At 40.6% G+C, this 22,593-nt stretch overlaps 1 protein-coding gene across 1 annotated transcript; it reads right to left on the bottom strand.

Annotated features, from left to right (window-relative positions):
* Window positions 1-87: 87 nt before the first annotated feature.
* LOC124287938 lies at window positions 88-21,905 on the bottom strand. The gene is made up of 5 exons (XM_046724430.1): window positions 21,251-21,905; window positions 12,056-12,264; window positions 2,379-2,539; window positions 1,542-1,717; window positions 88-213 (listed from the first exon to the last, which is right to left on the bottom strand). Exons 1-5 carry the CDS (start codon window positions 21,555-21,557, stop codon window positions 167-169), a joined length of 900 nt encoding a protein of 299 aa, XP_046580386.1. The 5' UTR covers window positions 21,558-21,905; the 3' UTR covers window positions 88-166.
* Window positions 21,906-22,593: the final 688 nt, after the last annotated feature.

The raw sequence follows: 22,593 nt of genomic DNA on the forward strand, positions 1-22,593 counted from the left end.
GTAACTAACAAGACCAATAAAATGGGTTAGTTGAGAAAATGCAAAGAGACATTTGCCACTGAAGCGGCGTCACTATCAGCAAGTCCGTTAAGGAGAAACCCTTTATTGCCAAATGATGTGCTCAGACCTTCACATTGGTGTTAAGATTTTACTTCACATCCCGTCTTCACACAAACTTCACAAAGACTGCAAGGGCCTCTGCTTTTCCATACTCTAAAAACACCAAAAAATATATTATTCGTCACATGATATTTACCAAAACACAATGTCAACGGTGCTAAAGTCTGGCATGTAGTTTGTGTCTGGATTTAATCCCAAGCCGAGGATCATAATGGACAATGGATCCTTTCACTGCAAAGGAGCGCAACTCTGTACAGAGTTATGGGCCCCTAATTTTTTACACTAATTCATCATCCCAAACGGTGTTCCACTAAAGTGAGTGAGTGAGTTTAGTATTATGCCGCTTTTAACAATATTCCAGCAATAATCACTGCGTGTGACACCAGAAATGGGCTTCACACATTGTACAAGTAGATTTCGTACAAAGCGTTGACGTCATCAATTACATGAGATCACAATGCTTTGACATCGTCAAATTACATGACTCACAATGCTATTACATCATACACTCGCTGACGTCACAATGTTATGACATCGCTTCTCTGCAAGTCTATTGGCAGTGTGCAGAGATGTACATTTTTCATTGGAAACAAATGAAGAGTGATTTTTTTATGATAAATAGAATCTCACCCTCGTGAGATATCAAATGTATGAACACTCGTTGATAAAAGTAAAAATACCTCAGATATTTGTAACTTTATCAACTCGTGCTGATATAATTGATATCAGCAGACACTTGGGTGAGATTCTCTATGTATTCTTAATGCTATGGAAACCGACAATATTATAATGTTAATTTGCATATTCAGAATGTACCAGATAACACCTAAAGCATGTTCAAAGCGCTATACATTTACAGCAGTCACTGGGTCTGTGTGTAATCGAGTTGTGTTCTCAGCTCCCTGGGATCATAAAAAAACAAGCTGCCTGTGAGGCGGGGAAGGTTAACATTCACATCCATCTCTTCCGCTATCTACCCATTTACTGCTGGGTGAAGAGTGAGAGAGTTGGTGAGGTTTTACGCCGCTTTTAGCAATATTCCAGCAATATCACGGCGGGGGACACCAGAAATGGGCTTCACACATTGTACCCATTGTACAGGGTCTTCGGCGTGACCACTTCATACCACTAGGCTACCCCACCGCTGCTTTTAGCAATATCATGTCGGGGACATCAGAAATGGGCTTCTCATATTAAACCCATGGTGGGAATCGAACACGGTTCTAGACTCATTTAAGCGAAGGCGACAGTGCTACTTGGGTACTGGACAGAAGCTCAATAAACTATCAACATGGCGAACACGGTCACCCGTCAAAGTTATCTACCCTACTTACCAACGTCATTGATTCGTGACCTGTACCACGTGACACGGCACCACAAGCGGCTGAAACTGGAATATTTTTACGATTGATGGAACAAACCTTTGTTTTGGAACTCTGTGCCCTCCGAACCTTTAGCATAGAGGAACTGGGGTTTGGGACTCTCCTTGTCAAAGTTGCAAACGTTGGCCACCATGTTTGTGACGATGAGCCAGCCGAAGTTGTTGCAGTTGTTGAAGACTCCCGACATCGAGATGTAGAACTTCCGGAACAACTGCCTGTTGGTGTAAGATGTGTATGAATGAATCACCTGGATTAATGTTTTCAGGTCAGTGTGTCCAACTGGTTTGGTTTTGGTTTAACGCCGCACTCAGCAATATTCCAGCTATATGGCGGCGGTCTGTAAATAATCCAGTCTGGACCAGACAATCCAGTGATCAACAGCATGAACATCGTTCTACACAATTGGGATACGATGACATAGTTTTCAGGGTGTATTTCGAACGACAGTTTGTCGTCGCACGACTGATTCCGCCAAAATCATCGTCTATCTATCTGTTCAGTTTGAGGTTTTGCCGTACAATCTCAATAAACATTCTAGAAAGTGCTGATAATTTGTTTTTTCTCAATTTCGAACTAATTTTCAAAGCGTTGACTAGACTGGAAGTCGCCAGTTTGAAACTTCTGCCGTAAAGTTTGAGAAAGCTGTGCTCTGACTGACTAAAGTCGACTTCATTTTGTTCATTTTATTGGTTGGTCTAAGTTGACGTAATGCGATATCCTCAGACCAAACATAAACCATCTCATGCGGAGGCAACTGATGTGAGGTCGTAACTGACGTCGTCTACATGCAGTCATAAAGTGTCTTTTTGCGTTGTGGTGCCTTGAACTTCCGGGTTATAAAAACAAAACATTGCTCCCGCCTGTTACACTACCTACCCTTGGATAGAGAAGAAGGTTGGCGAAAAGGTTGGTAGATCTACAGTGTAGGGATGCGTGCGTAGTCGGGCGTAGGAGAACCAGTCGTCCCTGCTACTGGCCACGCCGTCAAACGTCATGGACAACACCTCTGTACCGTTCTCGTACAGTCCCAGCTTCACCTAGTGACAGCAAGCATGTGTTGAAGTAAGGACAAGACACGACAGTATCCGTTATGCCATAAACTATAACACTGTTGACATTTGCTCAATGCTACATCCACACTTAACATATGCTACTTATAGTTTGGCATGAAATGCACGTGGACCCGCAAACAGATTCTTTAATACAAATGCATAAAATCGGTGATTTACAATGTGATTAGGTTGTCTGACAAAACATCCACTTGCACAGTTTGAGATCGATTGGGTCATTGGATGAAGAGATGCATTTCATGCCACATGCATTTCATGCTAGGGGTGGGGTGGGGGTGAACTATATGGGATCATGTTCATAATTTATCTCTCTCTCTCTCTGGGGTGTATTTAAGTTAACCAGATACACTGAGATCGCTTCTTTCTGGCAAACAATGTTATAACACTGATGATGTAACACACACACACACACACACACACACACACACACACACACACACACACACACACACACACACACACACACACACACACACACACACACACACACACCACTAAAATGTATGTACAACTTAAGTCTCTCACACACACACACACACACACACACACACACACACACACTGTTTTCATATACAAAATCAATTACACCCCCTTCCCACAATAGTTTCATATTTTTATGTACATGTGTGCAAGATTGATGATCCCTTCTACCTCCCGGAAGAAAATGGGTGAGGTGACAACTGAAAAAAATATTACCCGCTGCCACGGTAACCGCCAAGTTCTCCACCGAGAAGCTGTAGCGCTAACAATCGTATGACGTCATAATATGACGCATGTCGATCAGCTGCTTTTCTGTTCACTTTGTACATATTTATTTTACCCAGTTGCACTGCTTCATTTAAGCTATTTTATACATTGAGTGGTTTGAACACTCAGCTGAAACATAATTAACAATTTTTATAGCATTTTTATGCTTGTCAGAATATGTTTCACTGATGTTAAAAATCCAGTCGAGAGGCAGACGCCATTTTGTTTGCATGTCATATAGTCGGTAGCGATCTTTAACATGAAATAAAATGATATTTTGTACATTTAACATGGCGGTGTAAACACTGACACTTAGGTAATGGTATACACCACCTAACCATTGACACTTAACATATGGTAGACACCACCTAACCATTGACACTTAACATATGGTATACACCACATAACCATTGACACTTAACATATGGTATACACTACCTAACCATTGACACTTAGGATGGTATACACTACCTAACCACCTAACCATTGACTAACCATTAACATACATATGGTATACACCACCTAACCATTGACACACTTAACATATGGTATACACCACCTAACCATTGACACTTAACATATGGTATACACCACCTAACCATTGACACTTAGGATATGGTATACACCTAACCATTGACACTTAGGATATGGTATACACCACCTAACCATTGACACTTAACATATGGTAGACAGCACCTGACCATTGACACTTAGGATATGGTATACACTACCTAACCATTGACACTTAACATATGGTAGACACTACCTAACCATTGACACTTAGGATATGGTATACACCACCTAACCATTGACACTTAGGATATGGTATACACCACCTAACCATTGACACTTAGGATATGGTATACACTACCTAACCATTGACACTTAACATATGGTAGACACTACCTAACCATTGACACTTAGGATATGGTATACACCACCTAACCATTGACACTTAACATATGGTAGACACTACCTAACCATTGACACTTAGGATATGGTATACACTACCTAACCATTGACACTTAACATATGGTAGACACTACCTAACCATTGACACTTAGGATATGGTATACACCACCTAACCATTGACACTTAGGATATGGTATACACCACCTAACCATTGACACTTAGGATATGGTATGGTATACACTACCTAACCATTGACACTTAACATATGGTAGACACTACCTAACCATTGACACTTAGGATATGGTATACACTACCTAACCATTGACACTTAGGATATGGTATACACCACCTAACCATTGACACTTAGGATATGGTATACACCACCTAACCATTGACACTTAGGATATGGTATACACTACCTAACCATTGACACTTAGGATATGGTATACACCACCTAACCATTGACACTTAGGATATGGTATACACCACCTAACCATTGACACTTAGGATATGGTATACACTACCTAACCATTGACACTTAGGATATGGTATACACTACCTAACCATTGACACTTAGGATATGGTATACACCACCTAACCATTGACACTTAGGATATGGTATACACTACCTAACCATTGACACTTAGGATATGGTATACACCACCTAACCATTGACACTTAGGATATGGTATACACCACCTAACCATTGACACTTAGGATATGGTATACACTACCTAACCATTGACACCACCTAACATATGGTATACACTACCTAACCATTGACACTTAGGATATGGTATACACTACCTAACCATTGACACTTAGGATATGGTATACACCACCTAACCATTGACACTTAGCGTACGTTACTTAACACCACATAGACACGTAGCATATGATACTCAACACTATAATAATAAAAAGTCATCACAACTATTAATATTTTAAATCTTTAATGAGATAATTAGTTTAAAAGTGTAATTTGTTGAACGTCAGATGACCATAGATTTTATTTGATGATTTGCCAATACGCCTTTTACCAAGAAAAGTCAAAATCATTAACATATCATGCCAATAACTAACTGTGAAACGTTAAGAGATCGTGCGACAAAGGTGTTGTTCCAACTTCCAACATCAGTGTCCATTGCACATAGCCGTTCCTGACATTACAGACACAGTATGTCAACAAACGTTTAATTGAGAATGCACATCACATTTACACGTTTCACTGTATTTTTCGAGTGGGGGTAGCCTAGTGGTTAAAGCGTTCGCTTGTCATGCTGAAGACCCGGGTTCGATTCCCCACATGGACACAATGTGTGAAGCCCATTTCTGGTGTCCCCCACCGTGATATTGCTGGAATATTGCGTAAAACCATATTCACTCACTCACTCACCCAATTACTCTGAGTGTGAATCGATGGCGCTTTTAAAGTTTAAAAGATTTGGATTACTAGAAATTGTGCCATTTAATGGCGACATATAAGGTTTAGACCAATGATGAAAAGAAGGACATTTTTTTCACACTGGCATAAAATTCTAACTTCATGGTGACATTTATATTAACGAACTCTCAGTGTGAAAATCCTAATACATTTACAAAGAAATACTTTCACCTGATCATTTGGACATATAATGCCAAGACGTTCGATGAAAATATCTCAGATTAGTTCAACGTAACGCTAAACAATATTACCGCATCGCAGGGCTGTAACTTTCCGGATCCGGTAAACAACGCTCTGATTGGTCACTATCGGCACGCGACATGAAATGAGATATCTCCAGATTCTTGTTTAGTGGTAGCGAGAACCAAGATCTGATTTTGATGAGACTGCATTATCAAATACATTTGGTTGAACGTTATAAATGTCAGTCTGTTAGAATCCTTAGTTTCAATTATCATTATTTGGTGAGCTAGTTTTCTATGTTACTGCGATAGTTGCCCCAAGTCGTGCAGTCTCCATTTGGAAAACAAATAACAAAGACTTGTCATAAATCTATCCACATACGATGAAAATATGAAACCAAAAAGGGTAATGCTGTTTAATATTCCATCACGGAAACCGAGAAGCTGACTGAAAGGATGGTTTAACAATTTGTGAAACGACACTGGTCTATACACAATAGGTTGTCCCTTTGAAGTCTGAGTTGTGAAGGTGGTCGGAAATCATGCAATCGTTAGGCGATGAAAAGATGGATTATACTTAAATACAGAGTGAGTTAGTGAGTATGGTTTTACGCCCTTTCTAGCAATGTTCCAACAATATCACGACGGGGGACACCGGAAATGGGCTTCACACATTGCACCCATGCGGGGAATCGAACCCGGGTCTTCGGCGTGACGAGCAAACGCTTTAACCACTAGGCTACCCCACCGCCCCCTGAAATTACAGAACGTCAGGGTGTAACAGGTACTCTTCGCGTCTTTTAATATGGCACAGCTCGTATCAAGGCACCGAAAGTTCGCTCTCGAGGCAGACCTTCTCTCCTCTGGGCCACTTAAGGGTCTGCACTCTACGCAAGTCTTGATCTGAATATTTTAAATATAAAAAGTTATTAAAATTTAAAAAACAGGACATGAAACGAAAAAGCATGTTCATTCAACCCCAACGTAATAGGACAACCATTCTACGTGACATCTCACCTTGACGGAATAAGCCGAGTGAGACCGATTGTAAAATTGATAAGCACAATCATACTAATCGATAAAACCGATTATACTCCAACATATGTCTAAAAAACAACGTGTGTTAATAGCCTGCTCATTTTTCACGATACATTGACATTTCGGTTATTCAAACTGACTCTGCAGCTGTTTGTTTCACACAATTAGTTTTACGACTAGTATAATTTCCTAAACTCTTTGATACATATCTTTCTTCCCGGAGTTCGGCAGTAAACCAAGTCATGTGATTATAGGCGATAAAACATTATTGTGAAATGGTTGTCAAAATCACGCGACTTTGATTTTGGGGCATTTGATAAACGTTTTTGATTGATTTAAGACAATTTAGCCACAGGGGCATTGCACTGACGACATTGGTCATAACAGCTATTACATGGCGTTCTTTTGTCACGGGGGATATGTCCTGGGGTGCGGAGCCCAGTCAACGAAGCGTTTCATCTTGTTTCATGTTAAACCTATCATTACATGCATCGAGTGACCTAGTCTGCTGCGCGATGTTCTATATTTGTCAAAAATGATCGCTCATTACAATGGCAAGTCGTTAATAGCTCATTACAATGTAATTTCCTAATGGAGACAAGCTCAAACAAACAATTAGCATATTATAAATTGGTCGACAAACACGTTTTAGGGGTGTGCCAGTCAGAGGTCATGACTCCTTTTAAGTTTAAGAGGGATAAAAAAAAATGATTCGGGGGTTCAGTGGGGAGGTGCTGATGAGGTTGACGGACCCAACAAAGATTTATTCTTAGAAACGGGGCGATGGATGAATCTAGTGGTTAAAGAGTTCGCTCGTCACTCCGCAAACCGATACATGAGTCTCATAAACCAATTTAGACAAGGAACTAATTTTCAGCCGATCCGAATTTTCTCGTGTGAAAGTGAAAAGAGACACTACAAACAACTATGGTTACACGAAATTCCAATTCCTTGTTTCATAAGAAAATGGTATTTACAAGTTAATTTTAATTTTAAACTGATACAAAATCGTATTTCTATATTTTATGACGAGGTTTAGGCAGCATGACCTTAATTAAGACGTCACAGACTGCCCCTGTTTGAAAAGTCGTAAAATAATTCACAATTCATCTGGGTGACTGGTTACACCTGTTAAGTGTTATTTGCGCTTATTAAGTGTATTTTTGTAATGTACAATGTCATTGGATATAATATCAAGGTCGTACAAGACCGCCAAACTTTTCTAGCGGCCGAGCCTCGATTTGAGATTTCCACGCCATTTGTCAGAGCAGGCTGTGCGATAGAGCACGCTGCACGACGAGTTTGCAAGTATTAGAAGATGTGTGTTTGAAGCAATTTGAACCCCTTGTGTCCACACATGTGCAGTGAATGGACTGAGTTAATGCTGACAATGACAACAATACATATGTTCATCCATGTGTCGAATTTCCTTTATTTATGTTCAAGCTTAATCGACTTATGTACACTTAAATGCGTTTAATAAATTTGCTTATTGTTGACCTCTGCGTTTTTTTCATCTTTTCTTTTGTGAAGTGTTTCTTTTGTCGGCAAAGATTATCAATACTGGATTTGTATTGTATATGCGACTATGCCCTGATGTTTTTTTTATGTTATTATTATTATTGGATATTTATATAGCGCACATATCCAGGCATTAGTGCATGCTCAAGGCGTTGGTATTTGTTCCCTCGATCATTGGATGTCCATCTCAACTTCCTGGGTATCACACAACTCTTGTAGCCACTAGTCGCACCAAGTTAATGTGACTTTCTCATCCTAACGAGGTACCCATTCACAGCTAGGTGGACTGGGACACAGTCACAGTACTTTGTACAAGTTCACTGCACGTTACTGTATCCGCAACTAGGTGTTTGCACGTATTCATGTGGCCACCATCTGGTCATATACCAACGGATTCGTGGGTTCTGGGTTGTGTACTGTACACAACACTGAAAGAGACTGCACACAGAGTTGACTCCTAGGTTTTTACACCCGGTCACAGGTGGGCTCGATCCCAGCACCTCATGCTCGCTGGATCACTAGCCAGGCGCCCTAGCCAGCTCGCCCACCACGCACGGTTTGGTGTATTTCCATTCACATAAATTTGCAAGTTCTATGATTCTTTATGAAATTGTTATCAAAACTTATGGGTCTGTAAAGTTCGCACAGGAGCATAAAGTTATGACTAAGTACGCAAGATCACACGGGAACAAGCTGCACAACAGCTTACAAGCTGACAAGTAAAAGTGTCATATAGCTGGTATAACAACACATACGTGGTGTCAGGCCGCAACGCAACCGAACAGAACAGGACAGAACCCAACCGCAACCAAACCAAACCAAACCTAAATTTATCGGACCGCAACGCAACGCAACCGAACAGAACCCAACCGCAACCAAACCAAACCAAACCAAACCCAACGTAAATTTATCGCAACGCAACGCAACGCAACGCAACGCAACGCAACGCAACGCAACGCAACGCAACGCAACGCAAACCGACCGCAACCGCGTTACATGGTATATCATGCCGCACCGCATTGTGGAATCACGTCGCATGTATCCCACCACACAAACTCGCGCCACAAATGACATCATATGTTACCGTTAAAGACCGGATGAAAAACAAGCGGTAAAGTAGAAGTGAATAAAATGGTGACGGTTGATTTTCATAAAAGCTGCCTGTCAGTCGAAACCGGTTAATGACCATGACAAAAGCACTGAATGTGGGAACTCTATTCGAGGCATCAAACAATATAGAATATGAGAACACTAAAAATAAAATAGTCTGAAAGCATTATGCAATAAACTGTAACAATTATATATGAATGCCTCTATTACCTGAAAATTAACTTAAGAGCGTAAACTCATTAGGGTAATTGTTATATCTGAACTAGAAGTAGTTCATTTGCTGACATCGATTTCCAGCCTGGTAAAAATGCTCCTAAGACGTAATTTATAATGTTGTAAAATATCCTAAATGTTAGAAATACAAAATAATTTTGCAATTAAATGATCACACATAACATTGGGCCTCAAACATAACTCTACACACCACTCATTGAATGTCGCGTTGTGTTCGATTTCACATAAACGGTTACATGTCAGATGTATTAAACGGCGTAATTGGCTGTGAAAGTATTTCATCAATCATGCGATCAGGCAGACTCGTGTTCATGAATTATACACATCGGGAAAGAAACGTAACACTTGCACACTGCACTGCGTTATTCTGCCATGTAACCTGTATTTACAACCGACATCAGACAATACACATACATCATACACTCTCTTTTTGTGTCCATGAAATATAAAAACTCACTTTGGCTGAAATACATTTTGATCCAGATAGTGGGCTTTCCAGCTGGTTGTTAGGTTATGCACCATAACATGAAACACACACACGTGCTACACGGACGTCAGAAACACACGCACGTGCTACACGGACGTCAGAAACACACGCACGTGCTACACGGACGTCAGAAACACACACACGTGCTACACGGACGTCAGAAACACACGCACGTGCTACACGGACGTCAGAAACACACGCACGTGCTACACGGACGTCAGAAACACACGCACGTGCTACACGGACGTCAGAAACACACGCACGTGCTACACGGACGTCAGAAACACACGCACAGAAACACACGCACGTGCTACACGGACGTCAGAAACACACACACGTGCTACACGGACGTCAGAAACACACACACGTGCTACACGGACGTCAGACACACACACACACACGTGCTACACGGACGTCAGAAACACTACACAGACAACAAATAGACACAAGCGCGCACAACGAAGACATCAAAGCTACTGTCCAGACACCAGACACACTTCACAGATTTCATACACACAGACACAGTAGACACGATACAGGCACAATGCCAACTACTCAGACATCAGACACGCAGACACATTACACAGACAACAAACACATAACACAAACGATCATCGACATGAGTGAAACAGCGGATTTGTAAAAAAATGAAAGTTATAGGAAAGCCTCAAGACGCCCAAAAGTGACGCTTGTCTTTTACCTACCTGTACCAAACTTTTATTCCAACCAGTTATCTCAACCTCAATAGATATTGTGACATTAAATATCATTACACTCCCAACCGAAAGGAAATATTAACACAGACATATTAGTCTCTATGAAAGGAAACAGACAAGAAACGGTTGGGTAGTCCGTGGTTTATCTGTGCGTGTGCGTGAGTTTCCAATCTACTGAATTTTCATTCCAATCGCCCTGATTTTCAGTGTGAATTGAAATAACATAAATAAATTGATAAATCTGCCTCGATGTGACACGAAAATACCCCCACCACTGCATACTCTTCAGAACTCTTCCCATCTTTCTTCAGCTATGTGTTTTCGTTTCAAAAGCAAAGTAACCCAATCTCGTAATAAAATTAATTAATTTCAACACTAGTACCAAATAGTGAAAAAGGCGCTTGCGCAGCGCATCTTAGAAATTCTACCAGTCTATCTAAGAGCTCAGTACACTGATCAAATAAATGCGACAGAATCCTTTCCACAGCCTCAAGAAATCCAAATTAAAGCAAAGTCCACTGTACGACCCCGAGTGCATCATGAACATGTGTTTATGAATCGCTATTAAACTTTAATAGTGATGATACAGAAAAAGTGAGAGTACCCTCCCCTACCCCACGCACCAGTTTAAAATAATAGCCTCTGTTATAGTTCCCTATTTGACGCGTACCATATGTTGAGGAGAACAATTGCCTTGCCTTTACATGTGTTTGTGACGATGGTGAGCCACCGTTTCGCAAATATCTTGCATCCAAACCATATGGAACGTGTTTCATAGACAAAGGCTCATAATCTAATCAGAATCGATGGCGAGTGTTCTCTTTTCATTTTTAACAATTTGTTTCGTATGAAGTTCCCTTGCTGTTTGAGCTTGGAGTTCAGAACCACAAAAATGTCGATGGCCACATTCGATGGTGATGTATTTCAGTGGGTATCAGGAATTTAGTGGTGCTTTGCCCTTATGTGTGTAGTGTTTCGGCGAATGTTTTCTGTTTAGGAACGTTGTTATTTGTACACTTTTGGTCAAATCAAAATGTATACTATTTTCTACCAGGCAGTAGTTTTACCATGTTCAGGTACATATCCTCTTACCTCTTTGATCCCTGCCGTCGACCAATCATCCAACCAGTGAGACCGATAGAAAGGGTAGCTTGAGGATGCGGCATACTTCGAGAAGGAAGCAGGGTTCTGATTGGTCAGCTCCAGGTCATGTGCCACCCCAGGCTGTGACCAGGACTCTATGAAGTTTATACCAGACCCACTGACCGCCTTGAAGACCAGCGTCCACTCGTTGCTGCTGACTGTAAGAAAAGACGCAAGAAAATATAACCGTGAGCAACGATGTAGGCTCCATGGTCCTTATGCGACAAGCCGTTTAGTACCAGGTTACCCTTTGAGAACTTCCTCGGAGGATCCTAAAGTCAATATGAGATGCACCAGGACGCCAGTGTAGGAATGTATAAATAGGAGTTATGTCATCTGACTTGCATTCAGTTTATTTCAAAGCTCATAGTCATGGATCTAAGAATATCAGTTGGTGTCACAGGAAAAATCATTCTCTTCCCACAGAGGTTACTCCTGTCATATCTTCCTACGTAGCCTCTAGACAGAACTCAGTCATGTTATGGCGGATCAGTGGCGTCTCCATCGCCCTCGTTGACAACGGACAAGCTAGCCATTAAACGTCTTGTGTGTAATATCAACACAAGTCCCCGGCAGATGGGGGATATTTGTGGCCCCGCATTTGCTTGTGTTAGTCAAGTTGAATCTAAGTCGATGTAACACGTGTTCTGATTGGATAGAAAGAAGGGAGATAATTCGTGTTGCGATCTTTTGCCGCTAGGGGATTTTACGAGAACCGGGAAATATGGCCGTATTAGAACAGAGGTTCGTAGGAAGATATGACAAGTAGCCTCTGTGGGAAGAGAATGGGGAAAAATAGTCTTGAAGGACAAGAACCCGTTGTTCCAACTGTCAGGTACACTTACTGTTGGGTGGCCGCGACCGAACCGAACGCTGTTTATCCAGGCCGTTGGTGACACGAATTTTAGTAAGCAATATAAGACTTTGGCTTGAATCATGTTTTCCTGTTCTCTCCTTACTCTTACGAGCGACGGGCTACAATTGGAGAATACAATGGACAAACATAGCCGAAATGTACCCAATGTCTGATTTACAGGTGTTTGAAATTTATTTTTGAGGGCCAGGAATCGTGAACAGATCTCAAAACCACAGCCAACAAGTTTGTGAAACGAGTGTGGATCTCTTGAAGACAGCCGAGGTCGCGGGGTCATGTACAAGTAGTCCCGGAAGAGAAATAGTTCCCTCTTTAGCATACTGTAGCACCGTTGTTCTTAGGTTTATAGCCAAAACAGTTAGTGTTCTGGAATCAGTAGAACCTCTGCTATCAGACGAAGACGCCTACAGGTTACATAGATTTTAGTAAGTGTTTTCAGTATTTTCATGCTTAATTTCCTTTTGAATAAATCTTGAAGAAGTCTTTGAAAATGTTTGGCGAGAACTTTGGCCCAGAATTAGGACTCAATATGGCGGCCATCGAAGGCACATGTCGGCACTGTTTGTGCTCAATGTGCAGAGTAGTTCCTGGACACAAAGTATGGACATTGTGGAAGCTCTGGAGCTGATGGTTCGAGCAAAGCACATTTTGGAAGACAGGTACTCAGAAAACTCGTGACAAAAATGACCAAAAACTTCAATCCAATATGGCTGCCAAACGGTGCCATTTGGCCACATGAGTCATAAACCATCGCCGCGTAAACCCAGTTCATTCATTCATTCATTCATTCACTCAATCACTCTTAGAAAACCGACAACCATGATGTGTTTCACCCTTTGAACTCGATGTATCCAGTGGTAGTACCCTCAGACAGTGGTAGACTATCGTGAGCGAAAACTAGTTGCAATGAGTTCAGTGGCTGAATTAGCATTCGTGATTTCCCGGTAACATTGTTTGATGCTCATACCATCATCCTCTAGTTTGTCTCGGCATAGCTCGTGGATTTTAAAGCTAACCCTAATATAATGTACGTTTTTGTTGAAATACCCTTCCCATTTTCATTCCACATAGTTTGAGCTAAACCAAAACTGGTTCAGCGAATATCATGAAAACAGTATTACTACATGTAAGCTGGTAAGTAGTTTCATATTCATCGTTGTTCAGTATGGACAAATAAAACGCTTCAAATTCACTTAAGTGGGCCCCAAAGCGTATTAGATATATAGAGACGTATTACCGAGGCAACAAGGAACAAGAGACCAGAAAGTTGACAGCGTCTACTGGGGTTGTCAGTATCCTGTTGCTTTACTAGCCATACAATGGCCGTACACAAGGAAAGAAGGGACAATGATGCATGCATAGTATTGTTAAATTAAAGAACTACAGGATACTGCAAAGCCGATTCGGTGAAATATATATGACTAAATGTGAGGTGAGGTGAAATTGGGTTTTTACGTCGTGCTTGAGAATATTTCGCTCATATGACAACGTGCATGCGTGTGTATGTGTATGTGCGGCTGCTTGTACTAGCCCAGACTTAAGCTGGTTGTATAGTGCTAGCTCACTGAGATACCATGCCGCAGTGAAGCATGAATACCCCACTCAGACAAAGTATACTGACTCCGAGCCGACCAGTCCTTGTTGTACCCATTAATGCCGAGAGCCAACGTCTTTTGGTATGACGCGGTCGGGGATCGAACCCGCGACCTTCCGCTCTCCGGGCGGACGCTCTAACCACTACACCACGGAGGCGGTCTATGACTAAAGGCGTGTTTTATTATTTTCATGGGGGCGGTGGGGTAGCCTAATGGTTAAAGCGTTCGCTCGTCACGCCGAAGACCCGGGTCACAAAGAAAAATCACTCACTATTATTTTCATGGGCTCAGATGGAGTATATTTCCGAAATAAGAATAAAGCCATGTAGCTTCGTAAATGTTGCATCGTAGCAATAAAATGTGTGATTTATATATATTTGAAAATATGTTCGTGAAACAATGAATTGCTCATTTGAGTGTTCATAAGAGATAATCACATGATATGAATAGGTTGAAAAGTAGTCACGGGCAAGGATACAATCACGTACATGTCAATCATCCAAATAACATTTTAAAACCTTTTACAATGGAGTCAACTTTCTTTGAGCAAGGTTTCATAACTTGCCATCTTCGCGATGTTTCTGCTTCTTCAGTCATGACATCTGGCGGGCAGTCGCTAGGCAACCAGCCATGTTCCCTTATTCAAATGATCTATAAATAATATAAAAAATCTCTAAAAAGGGTAAAGACTGAAAATGAGATAATAATGCATCTATTGTATGATTTTTATGAATTCTTTATTTAATAGTTTTATAGGGAATAAGTCAGTAATACATATTTCAGCTCTACGACGACATGAAAATCTGTATGGTTGGTTGGTTGGTTTTTTCACGCCACACTCTGGGCCAGACAATCCAGTGATCAACAGCATGAGCATCGATCTACGCAATTGGGATACGATGGCATGTGTCAACCAAGTCAGCAATCAAGCCTGACCACCCGATCCCGTTGTCTTACGACAAGCATGGGATGCTGAAGACCAATTCTAACCCGGATTTTCATGGGAGAAAACTGTATGATGGTATTGTGTTGAACAAAAGATTGTTACTTAGGGTCACCATTTTGACATCTCAGACATCCACTCGAAACTTCTTTGAGTGGCATTTTAGAAGTTGGAAGGTACAATACAGACAAACTTCTGTATTTCGTGAGTGCGACGTTTCAGTACAGGTTCTTGTATCGTTGTCAAGCAGGCATTACAACGGTACAAGAATCTGTACCGAAACGTCGCTTTCACGGAATAAAAAAGTTGTTATGCATTAAGTTTGTCTATATTAAACCCTTTCAAAAGCTGCTTTCAAAAGTTTCAAAAGTTTCAAAAGAATACTTTCCATGCCGTAGTAAAGTTTATATGTGGAAGATATTTTCAATTTGTCGCATCAGTGAAGTGAAAGTAGTGACTTGCTTCAAGCATATGTATTCAGGTTCCTACGTTGACTTATACCAAAAGTTCTCGTATTTTTGTGAATTTTTTAAGATGAATAATTCCAAAGAATTGCGTGGCTCTTAGCTACATCAACGAGAATATCAACAGTCACGATTCATTTACCGGACTCCTGTGAAGATTCAACTGAGTTGTGTCGACATGGCTGTCTGCACGTAATAAGAATCACGAACGATGTATAATATATTAATGCCTGTATTTGTCTTCGAATCAGGTGTTTATCTTTCAATACATATCCATGACCGGCACCCTTTTGTTCCTGACATTGATAACAAGGTATTCCACTGATCAACCCCTGTTATTTATATGATGTATTACAGCAGGACAAAGGATCCGCCAGGAGTGTTCCCGCTAATGGGGAGCTTAAGTAAAACAAATACAAAATTGATATTGATCGCGCATCTGATCATGAAGTGTAAAGTTAAATCCTCTCAAATGCTTTTCTGAGCTTAATAAACAAAACCCCTGTAAAACCCTGGACTAATCAAGCTGAAACTTAAAATACTCGTCCCACCATGAATGATGATGGAAAACAATACATATAAAAAATAATTAAAAAATGTAAAAAATCAGTGATGCTTGAATTTGTAACTGTCTCATACACATAAAGAGACCCTTTAAGCGGCCTTCACACGGCAAACTAAAGTTTGACAACACATGTAGATAAAATTTTAAAAGTTGTCAACTCACGTTTTCACACGTATAACCAGGGATACTCTACAACAGGGATAGGTCACTCGCTTGCTTTCTTTACCATTTGTACTAATTAACATGTGCCTCGTCATGCTCCAACGCACACAGTGACTTGGTTCGTTCCCAGCGCAACTTCGGCTGCGCTCCAACGCACACAGTGACTTGGTTCATTCCCAGCGCAACTTCGGCTGCGTTTAACAGTACTTCAGTCAGTGTATTGTATCAGTCGGAATTTTACAATGAATGAATAAATGAATTAAGAGCAAGAATTATATGTGAATTAATGAAAGAAATAAAGAAAAAGAACAAAAGAAAAAGAACATATGTGAATGAATGAAAGAATAAATGATACACCACGGCCATCCCTCCCCAAACATGTTAAAGAAATGCAAAACTATCGGTAGAACACATGTGTTAACATCAGCTGTCCTTTTTAAAAAAAAATCTACTTTGAGAATTTTTTTTACATTAGTAACTAATTCAGATATCTTATTGCATGTGTGGAATGGCATGGACATTGACAGAATGTTAACTGACACTGTCACAGACCCCTCAAAAAACAGAAAGTTTAGCACCATCACAAAGCGTTGTAAACACCTTTCCAGTTTTGTCACATACTAAGATCAGGGATACTCTACAACCTTATATAGTCTCCCTGCTAAGATCAACAAGAAAGAAAGAAGTTTTAGAACTATAACACTCAAGCATCACAAGCATCAATGGCGTATCAGAACAGATCGGCGATATGTCATATTTTTCACACATCTCAAATACACCCTAACAAATTTTTTAAATTATAAAACTATCACTATTACTTGCAAACACCCTTCACCTGATGGTATATTCCCCTCATAAAAATTGAAGGTGTATGTGAAAGATGTTTTAGAACAATAACTAGAAACACTCAAACAACGCCCTGTAGTATTTCAATGGCAGATCGGCGATATGTCATATTTTTCACACACCTCAAAAACACCCTCACACATTTTTTAAAATTATAAAAATATCACTATTATTTGCAAACACCTTTCACCTGATGGTATATTCCCCTCATAAAAATTAAAGGTGTATGTGAAAGATGTACTGAGAATTGAAGCCAGTGAGCTACAACATGCCGACTTGAAACTTTACTACAAATCTACTGTACTAATACTGACACTAATAACAATTATTTGACTTAAAATGAAGTGACAGAATAGGTAACTTATCTTCTACATGTAGGTTTTCAGTTGTCACAACACTCCGCGTATGCAATCAGCTGTTGAAAATAAACCGGGCTTAATCTTAAAAACTACGCTGCCGCCATATTGGCTACACTGGTCACGTGACGAGCCGAGGCATACGCTAAGGGGCTTTCCGAGGAGTGACCACTCCCCCTTATATATCTCCCTGGTATAACACATGATGTCAAACTTTCGTGTCATGCGCCATGCCTCTATCGGTGCGGTCACGTGACAATTTCGTTGACTGCGATTGGTTGTTTCTGAACACCACGAGTTTGACAACACGTCACACGTCAAACTCGAGTTTGACAATACCGAAGGTTTGATGGAAAAGTTGGTGAGAATAGAGACCGATTCTATTTCTTGAGAACTGTTTGACAACTCTGAAATTGGTGTTGGTGGCGAGTTGTTGGAATGTTCACACTCTCAAACTCGAGTTAGACAACGTGTTGTCAAGCTTTAGTTTGCCGTGTGAAGGCCGCTTTAGAAACAACCAATCCCAGTCAAACGAAATTGTCACGTGACCGCATCGATAGAGGCATGGCGCTCAAATGACAACATGTGTTTGACGTGTGAAAAAGCGAGTTTGACGTGTGAAAAAGCGAGTTTGACAAATTTTAAAATTTCAACAACATGTGTTGTCAAACATTAGTTTGTCGTGTGAAAGCCGGTTTACGCACCATTACGTATCGAACTACAGTCGAGCACCGTTGCCTCGATATTCATGGGACCAAGAAAAAATATCGAGTTATCCGAATTTCGAGACATCCAACCAGGGCATATCATCACATATCACTATTAAAGAAAACAAAACAAAAGTTCTCAGCATGTACTTTTTACTCTGCACAGCATGATCACATAAACACGGGAAAGTCTACTTTGAGAAGACAAAGGACGTTCCATGTTCAGTAAGTGAGCATTGCAATATTGTATTGTATAAATATATTAAGAAATATTTCAGTAACTTCCCCACAATGAGAAATTTTATATCTATTCTACAGAATGAAAATATGGATATGATAAGAAATGTATGTTTATTCTTATATCATGTAAACAAGAAACACAAACTGCTAATACCGTAAGTATGCGCTGATGTGTTACATATTTTCATGATTGTATTATGAGCCGGAGGTCTGTTACTGAATAAAATGTCTGTCTGTCTGTCAATATTGTATTTAGAGTATGGAAACTCACAAAATGGCTTTCGCACATTGAACCCATGTTAGGAATCGAACCGGGGTGTCCGGGAGCCTTAACCACTAAGCTAGCAGACCGACCCCATTTCACTGAGCCTCCCCATTCCACGTGTGCTGTCTCTACAATCAGAATCAGATCCATCCATCACGCCGTTAAGCCAAAATTGTTGACATGTCCGGGTGATAATTAAACGAATTAGGATCGGGTCTAATTTCCGGGTTTGATCGTTCACTTAAATTATATTTATAAGTCTTTTAAACAAAGTGAAACCATGACAAAATAATACGCTGCATGTTCACACACGTCAGGTTTCAATGAACCATCATTGCATTGCTATATTATCGGTCTGGTAATTGGCAATAAAATGCTCGTAATGTCTTTATGCAAGTTGCATACAGATCCTGAACTTCCTGTCATTAATAACCAATAAATAATGGATCAAACTCAAACAGACAGTTTTACTGAACAGTCTAACATCCAACTTTCAGTAAGAATTGGCCTGTACACTCAAGAAATGTCATGACGGGAATTCAGTCCAAAGCCAGGTCACACTGCTTTTATATAGAATGGACATGGAGTAAAACGATACCGAACTTACATCCGAAAACCTACATTTTTCTTTATACATCTACCCAGTACAGTATTCGTGAATTAACTCATTAATAACTATTCGTTCGAATTCAAAACCAGATCTCACCATTCATTTAGAAATGGTTCAAAATAGTCACTGCCTGAGTTGGGTCGCCATGTTGAACAGTAGCCCGGTTACATCAAAAAGTGTCAGCCCGACACGAGGACGAAATGATGCAGGCCTCATAGTTTTGAAAAAAGATTATGCAATGAAATGTCTTAATGATAAGAACTTCCACACACTGATCACTGTATAGTCATAGCAAATTGGTATGTTGGAAGCACATGCAATAAGAAGTTACCACACATAAACTGAAAAGAATTTTATTAAAATGAGACGCGTTGCTATTTCCCCCAATAAATCCCTCTTTTTCACATATTGAAACAAAGCGACAATATTCAGGGCCTACATTTTCGAAGCTTTCTTTGTGCTAAGATAGTCGTAAGTTAACGTTAATGTATGGCACTTACGACTATCTTAGCACTAAGAGAGCTTCGAAAATCTAGGCCCAGGTCATTTCCCCTGTAGTACGCATGTTACGATAACGCCAGAAATTACCCAGTCTCGATTATCTAACCTAAAATATTCCATGTCGTAAAGGGTAATATAGCGGTGAAAAATATAGGACTGGATTGCTGAAAACCGTACAATGTCATTTATATTACCCCAAAGACTGTACGACTTACGTTCGTTTCAGACTGCGCTGCTACTCTTACGTAAATGGCGTAACAGGGCAGGAAATATGAAACCATCAATCTTTTAAGTGGTAACAATTAATTAATTTTTTGTAAAGACTTAAGTGCTACTTTTTTAACCTTCACCAAGGCCTCGTTCCACAAAGCAATATAACTACAACCGTCGTAACTCCCATACTTAAACATAGACTTACGACAGTCGTGGCGCTACGATTACTTTGTGAAACGGGCACCTTTCGATCGTAGCGGTACGTCTGACGTTAACGTCGGGGACGTCTGATGGAACACAGAATAGATAGAATAGATGAAGTTGTTATTTAGTTGTTTCAGTTATATCAGTGGATATTAAATGCTTGACAAGGATGAGTTTCAAAGACAAGGGACCTGGCTTCATTGGGTCAGTGAGTGAGTGAAGTTCCCTGTTATTAAACGGTGTGACAGCTTGATGTAGGAAAGCCTAGATTGGTGCAAGTCTAAGACGTTTACCATTTTGGTTGATTCCAAGAGAACGGGCGTGGTGCTGACAAATTCAGAAGCATAATTGGGGTGTACATGGAACCATCGCTCTATAAGTCGTCGAAATTGATACAATTTTTTTCTGATAAAATAGATCACACATCCTTAATTCGTTTACAGTCGTTTTTTTACACATAAATAAGAAATATCATGACACAATTATTGAAATATACGGATGACTCAACTTCAATTTAAAGTAGGCGTATCCAGACGCATGGAATTAGTTTCACGAATTGTAATATGGAGAACTAAGAAATAATTTGAAATACGGTTTACCTTCTTTGGCAACGGGTCCATAATAGGCCCAGGACAGGTTCTCCTCAAACTTTGCGTCAAAGGTGTACAGCTCCCCTGGATTCAGAACACAGGAACCATCCGCTGGCTTGTAGTTGAAGCTCGCGCATGTCGAGTTCTCTTGACTACAAAGAACTGCACATTCAGATCGCGAAAGGGAACAATCACTCCGGGAACATTCCGAGTTCGAACCCCCCGAGTTGATGAGGCGGTACCCCTCCTTCCCTCTGTAGAACTCCCCGTGCGCAACGTTCAACGCCAGTCCTATTGAAAACAACAGGAGGAACATTGCAAGGGCGCAGCACCAAAGGGCAACCGCTCCAGAAGAACACAGGGCGTTTGTAACGGATGATAAAGTTTAATGACCCGCTTTGAAGTCACGGTAGTGGTACGATGTTCTTCACATGAACACAGGGTTATACACCACAGCACTGGTTAAGCAGTCATTCCTGGATTGGTCCGTCGACCGTGAAATTCTTATGTTTCTACATTAAACATACCAGCATGGGTTTGTTGTCACAACAGTGGAATGGAACAGAGTTGAATGCAGCGGACCCAAGCAAATTACCGGCGTTTGCATGTCAGTCGTTTGACAGAGAGCTCCGGTTTTAAAGCGGTTGGAAGGCAAATCTCAGAGAAATTATCCATTTAACTGTCCTCGTTGCATGGCGCGTTATCCCAGCGTATATAGATTAATACCGCGTTATGGCACCGTCCACCATTTTGTCTCACGACATTTCATTCCAATGTGACACTATACTACTCATGCAAAACGCAAACGGGCTTAGATTGTTTCACTAACCCCCTTCCGTAACGATCCACTTAACTTAAGAAAAAAAATAGACAATTTCCATGGGGGAGAAAACGGTTCGTTGAAATACCCGGACATTTGACGTTTCGTTGACAATCAAACCAGTCGCTCTTACGCTGGTTAGTAAATTACTGGAAAACGGCAATGCTATAAACGCCACTGAAAATGGCCTTATTTTGTATAGATAATTATCACTTGTCATGGCTTATTGTAACGTTGGTATTCAAAGGCCGTTCCCTGCCTGCGTTCATGCCTTGCCACTGCTAATGATGATCTGATAACAGGCAATTGATTTTGAGGCTGATGTATGTGGACTGGGGAATTATAGTACAGTATCTGGGCAATAATAAAATACATGTCTAAATATTTTCCGTAGTTTTAATGAAGCGAAACATGAGTTTGGCGTGCATGGAGTTAGTTGAGATAACTGTTCCGATATTAGTCGGTTGAAGGGACCATAAAACCAGGCTGATTTTATCATGGTATTAACAGATGAGTTTCAGAGGTGTGTTCG

This window comes from Haliotis rubra, unplaced genomic scaffold (assembly GCF_003918875.1).
Source record: "Haliotis rubra isolate DU_JTF1 unplaced genomic scaffold, ASM391887v1 Scf409, whole genome shotgun sequence".
NCBI lineage: Eukaryota > Metazoa > Mollusca > Gastropoda > Lepetellida > Haliotidae > Haliotis > Haliotis rubra.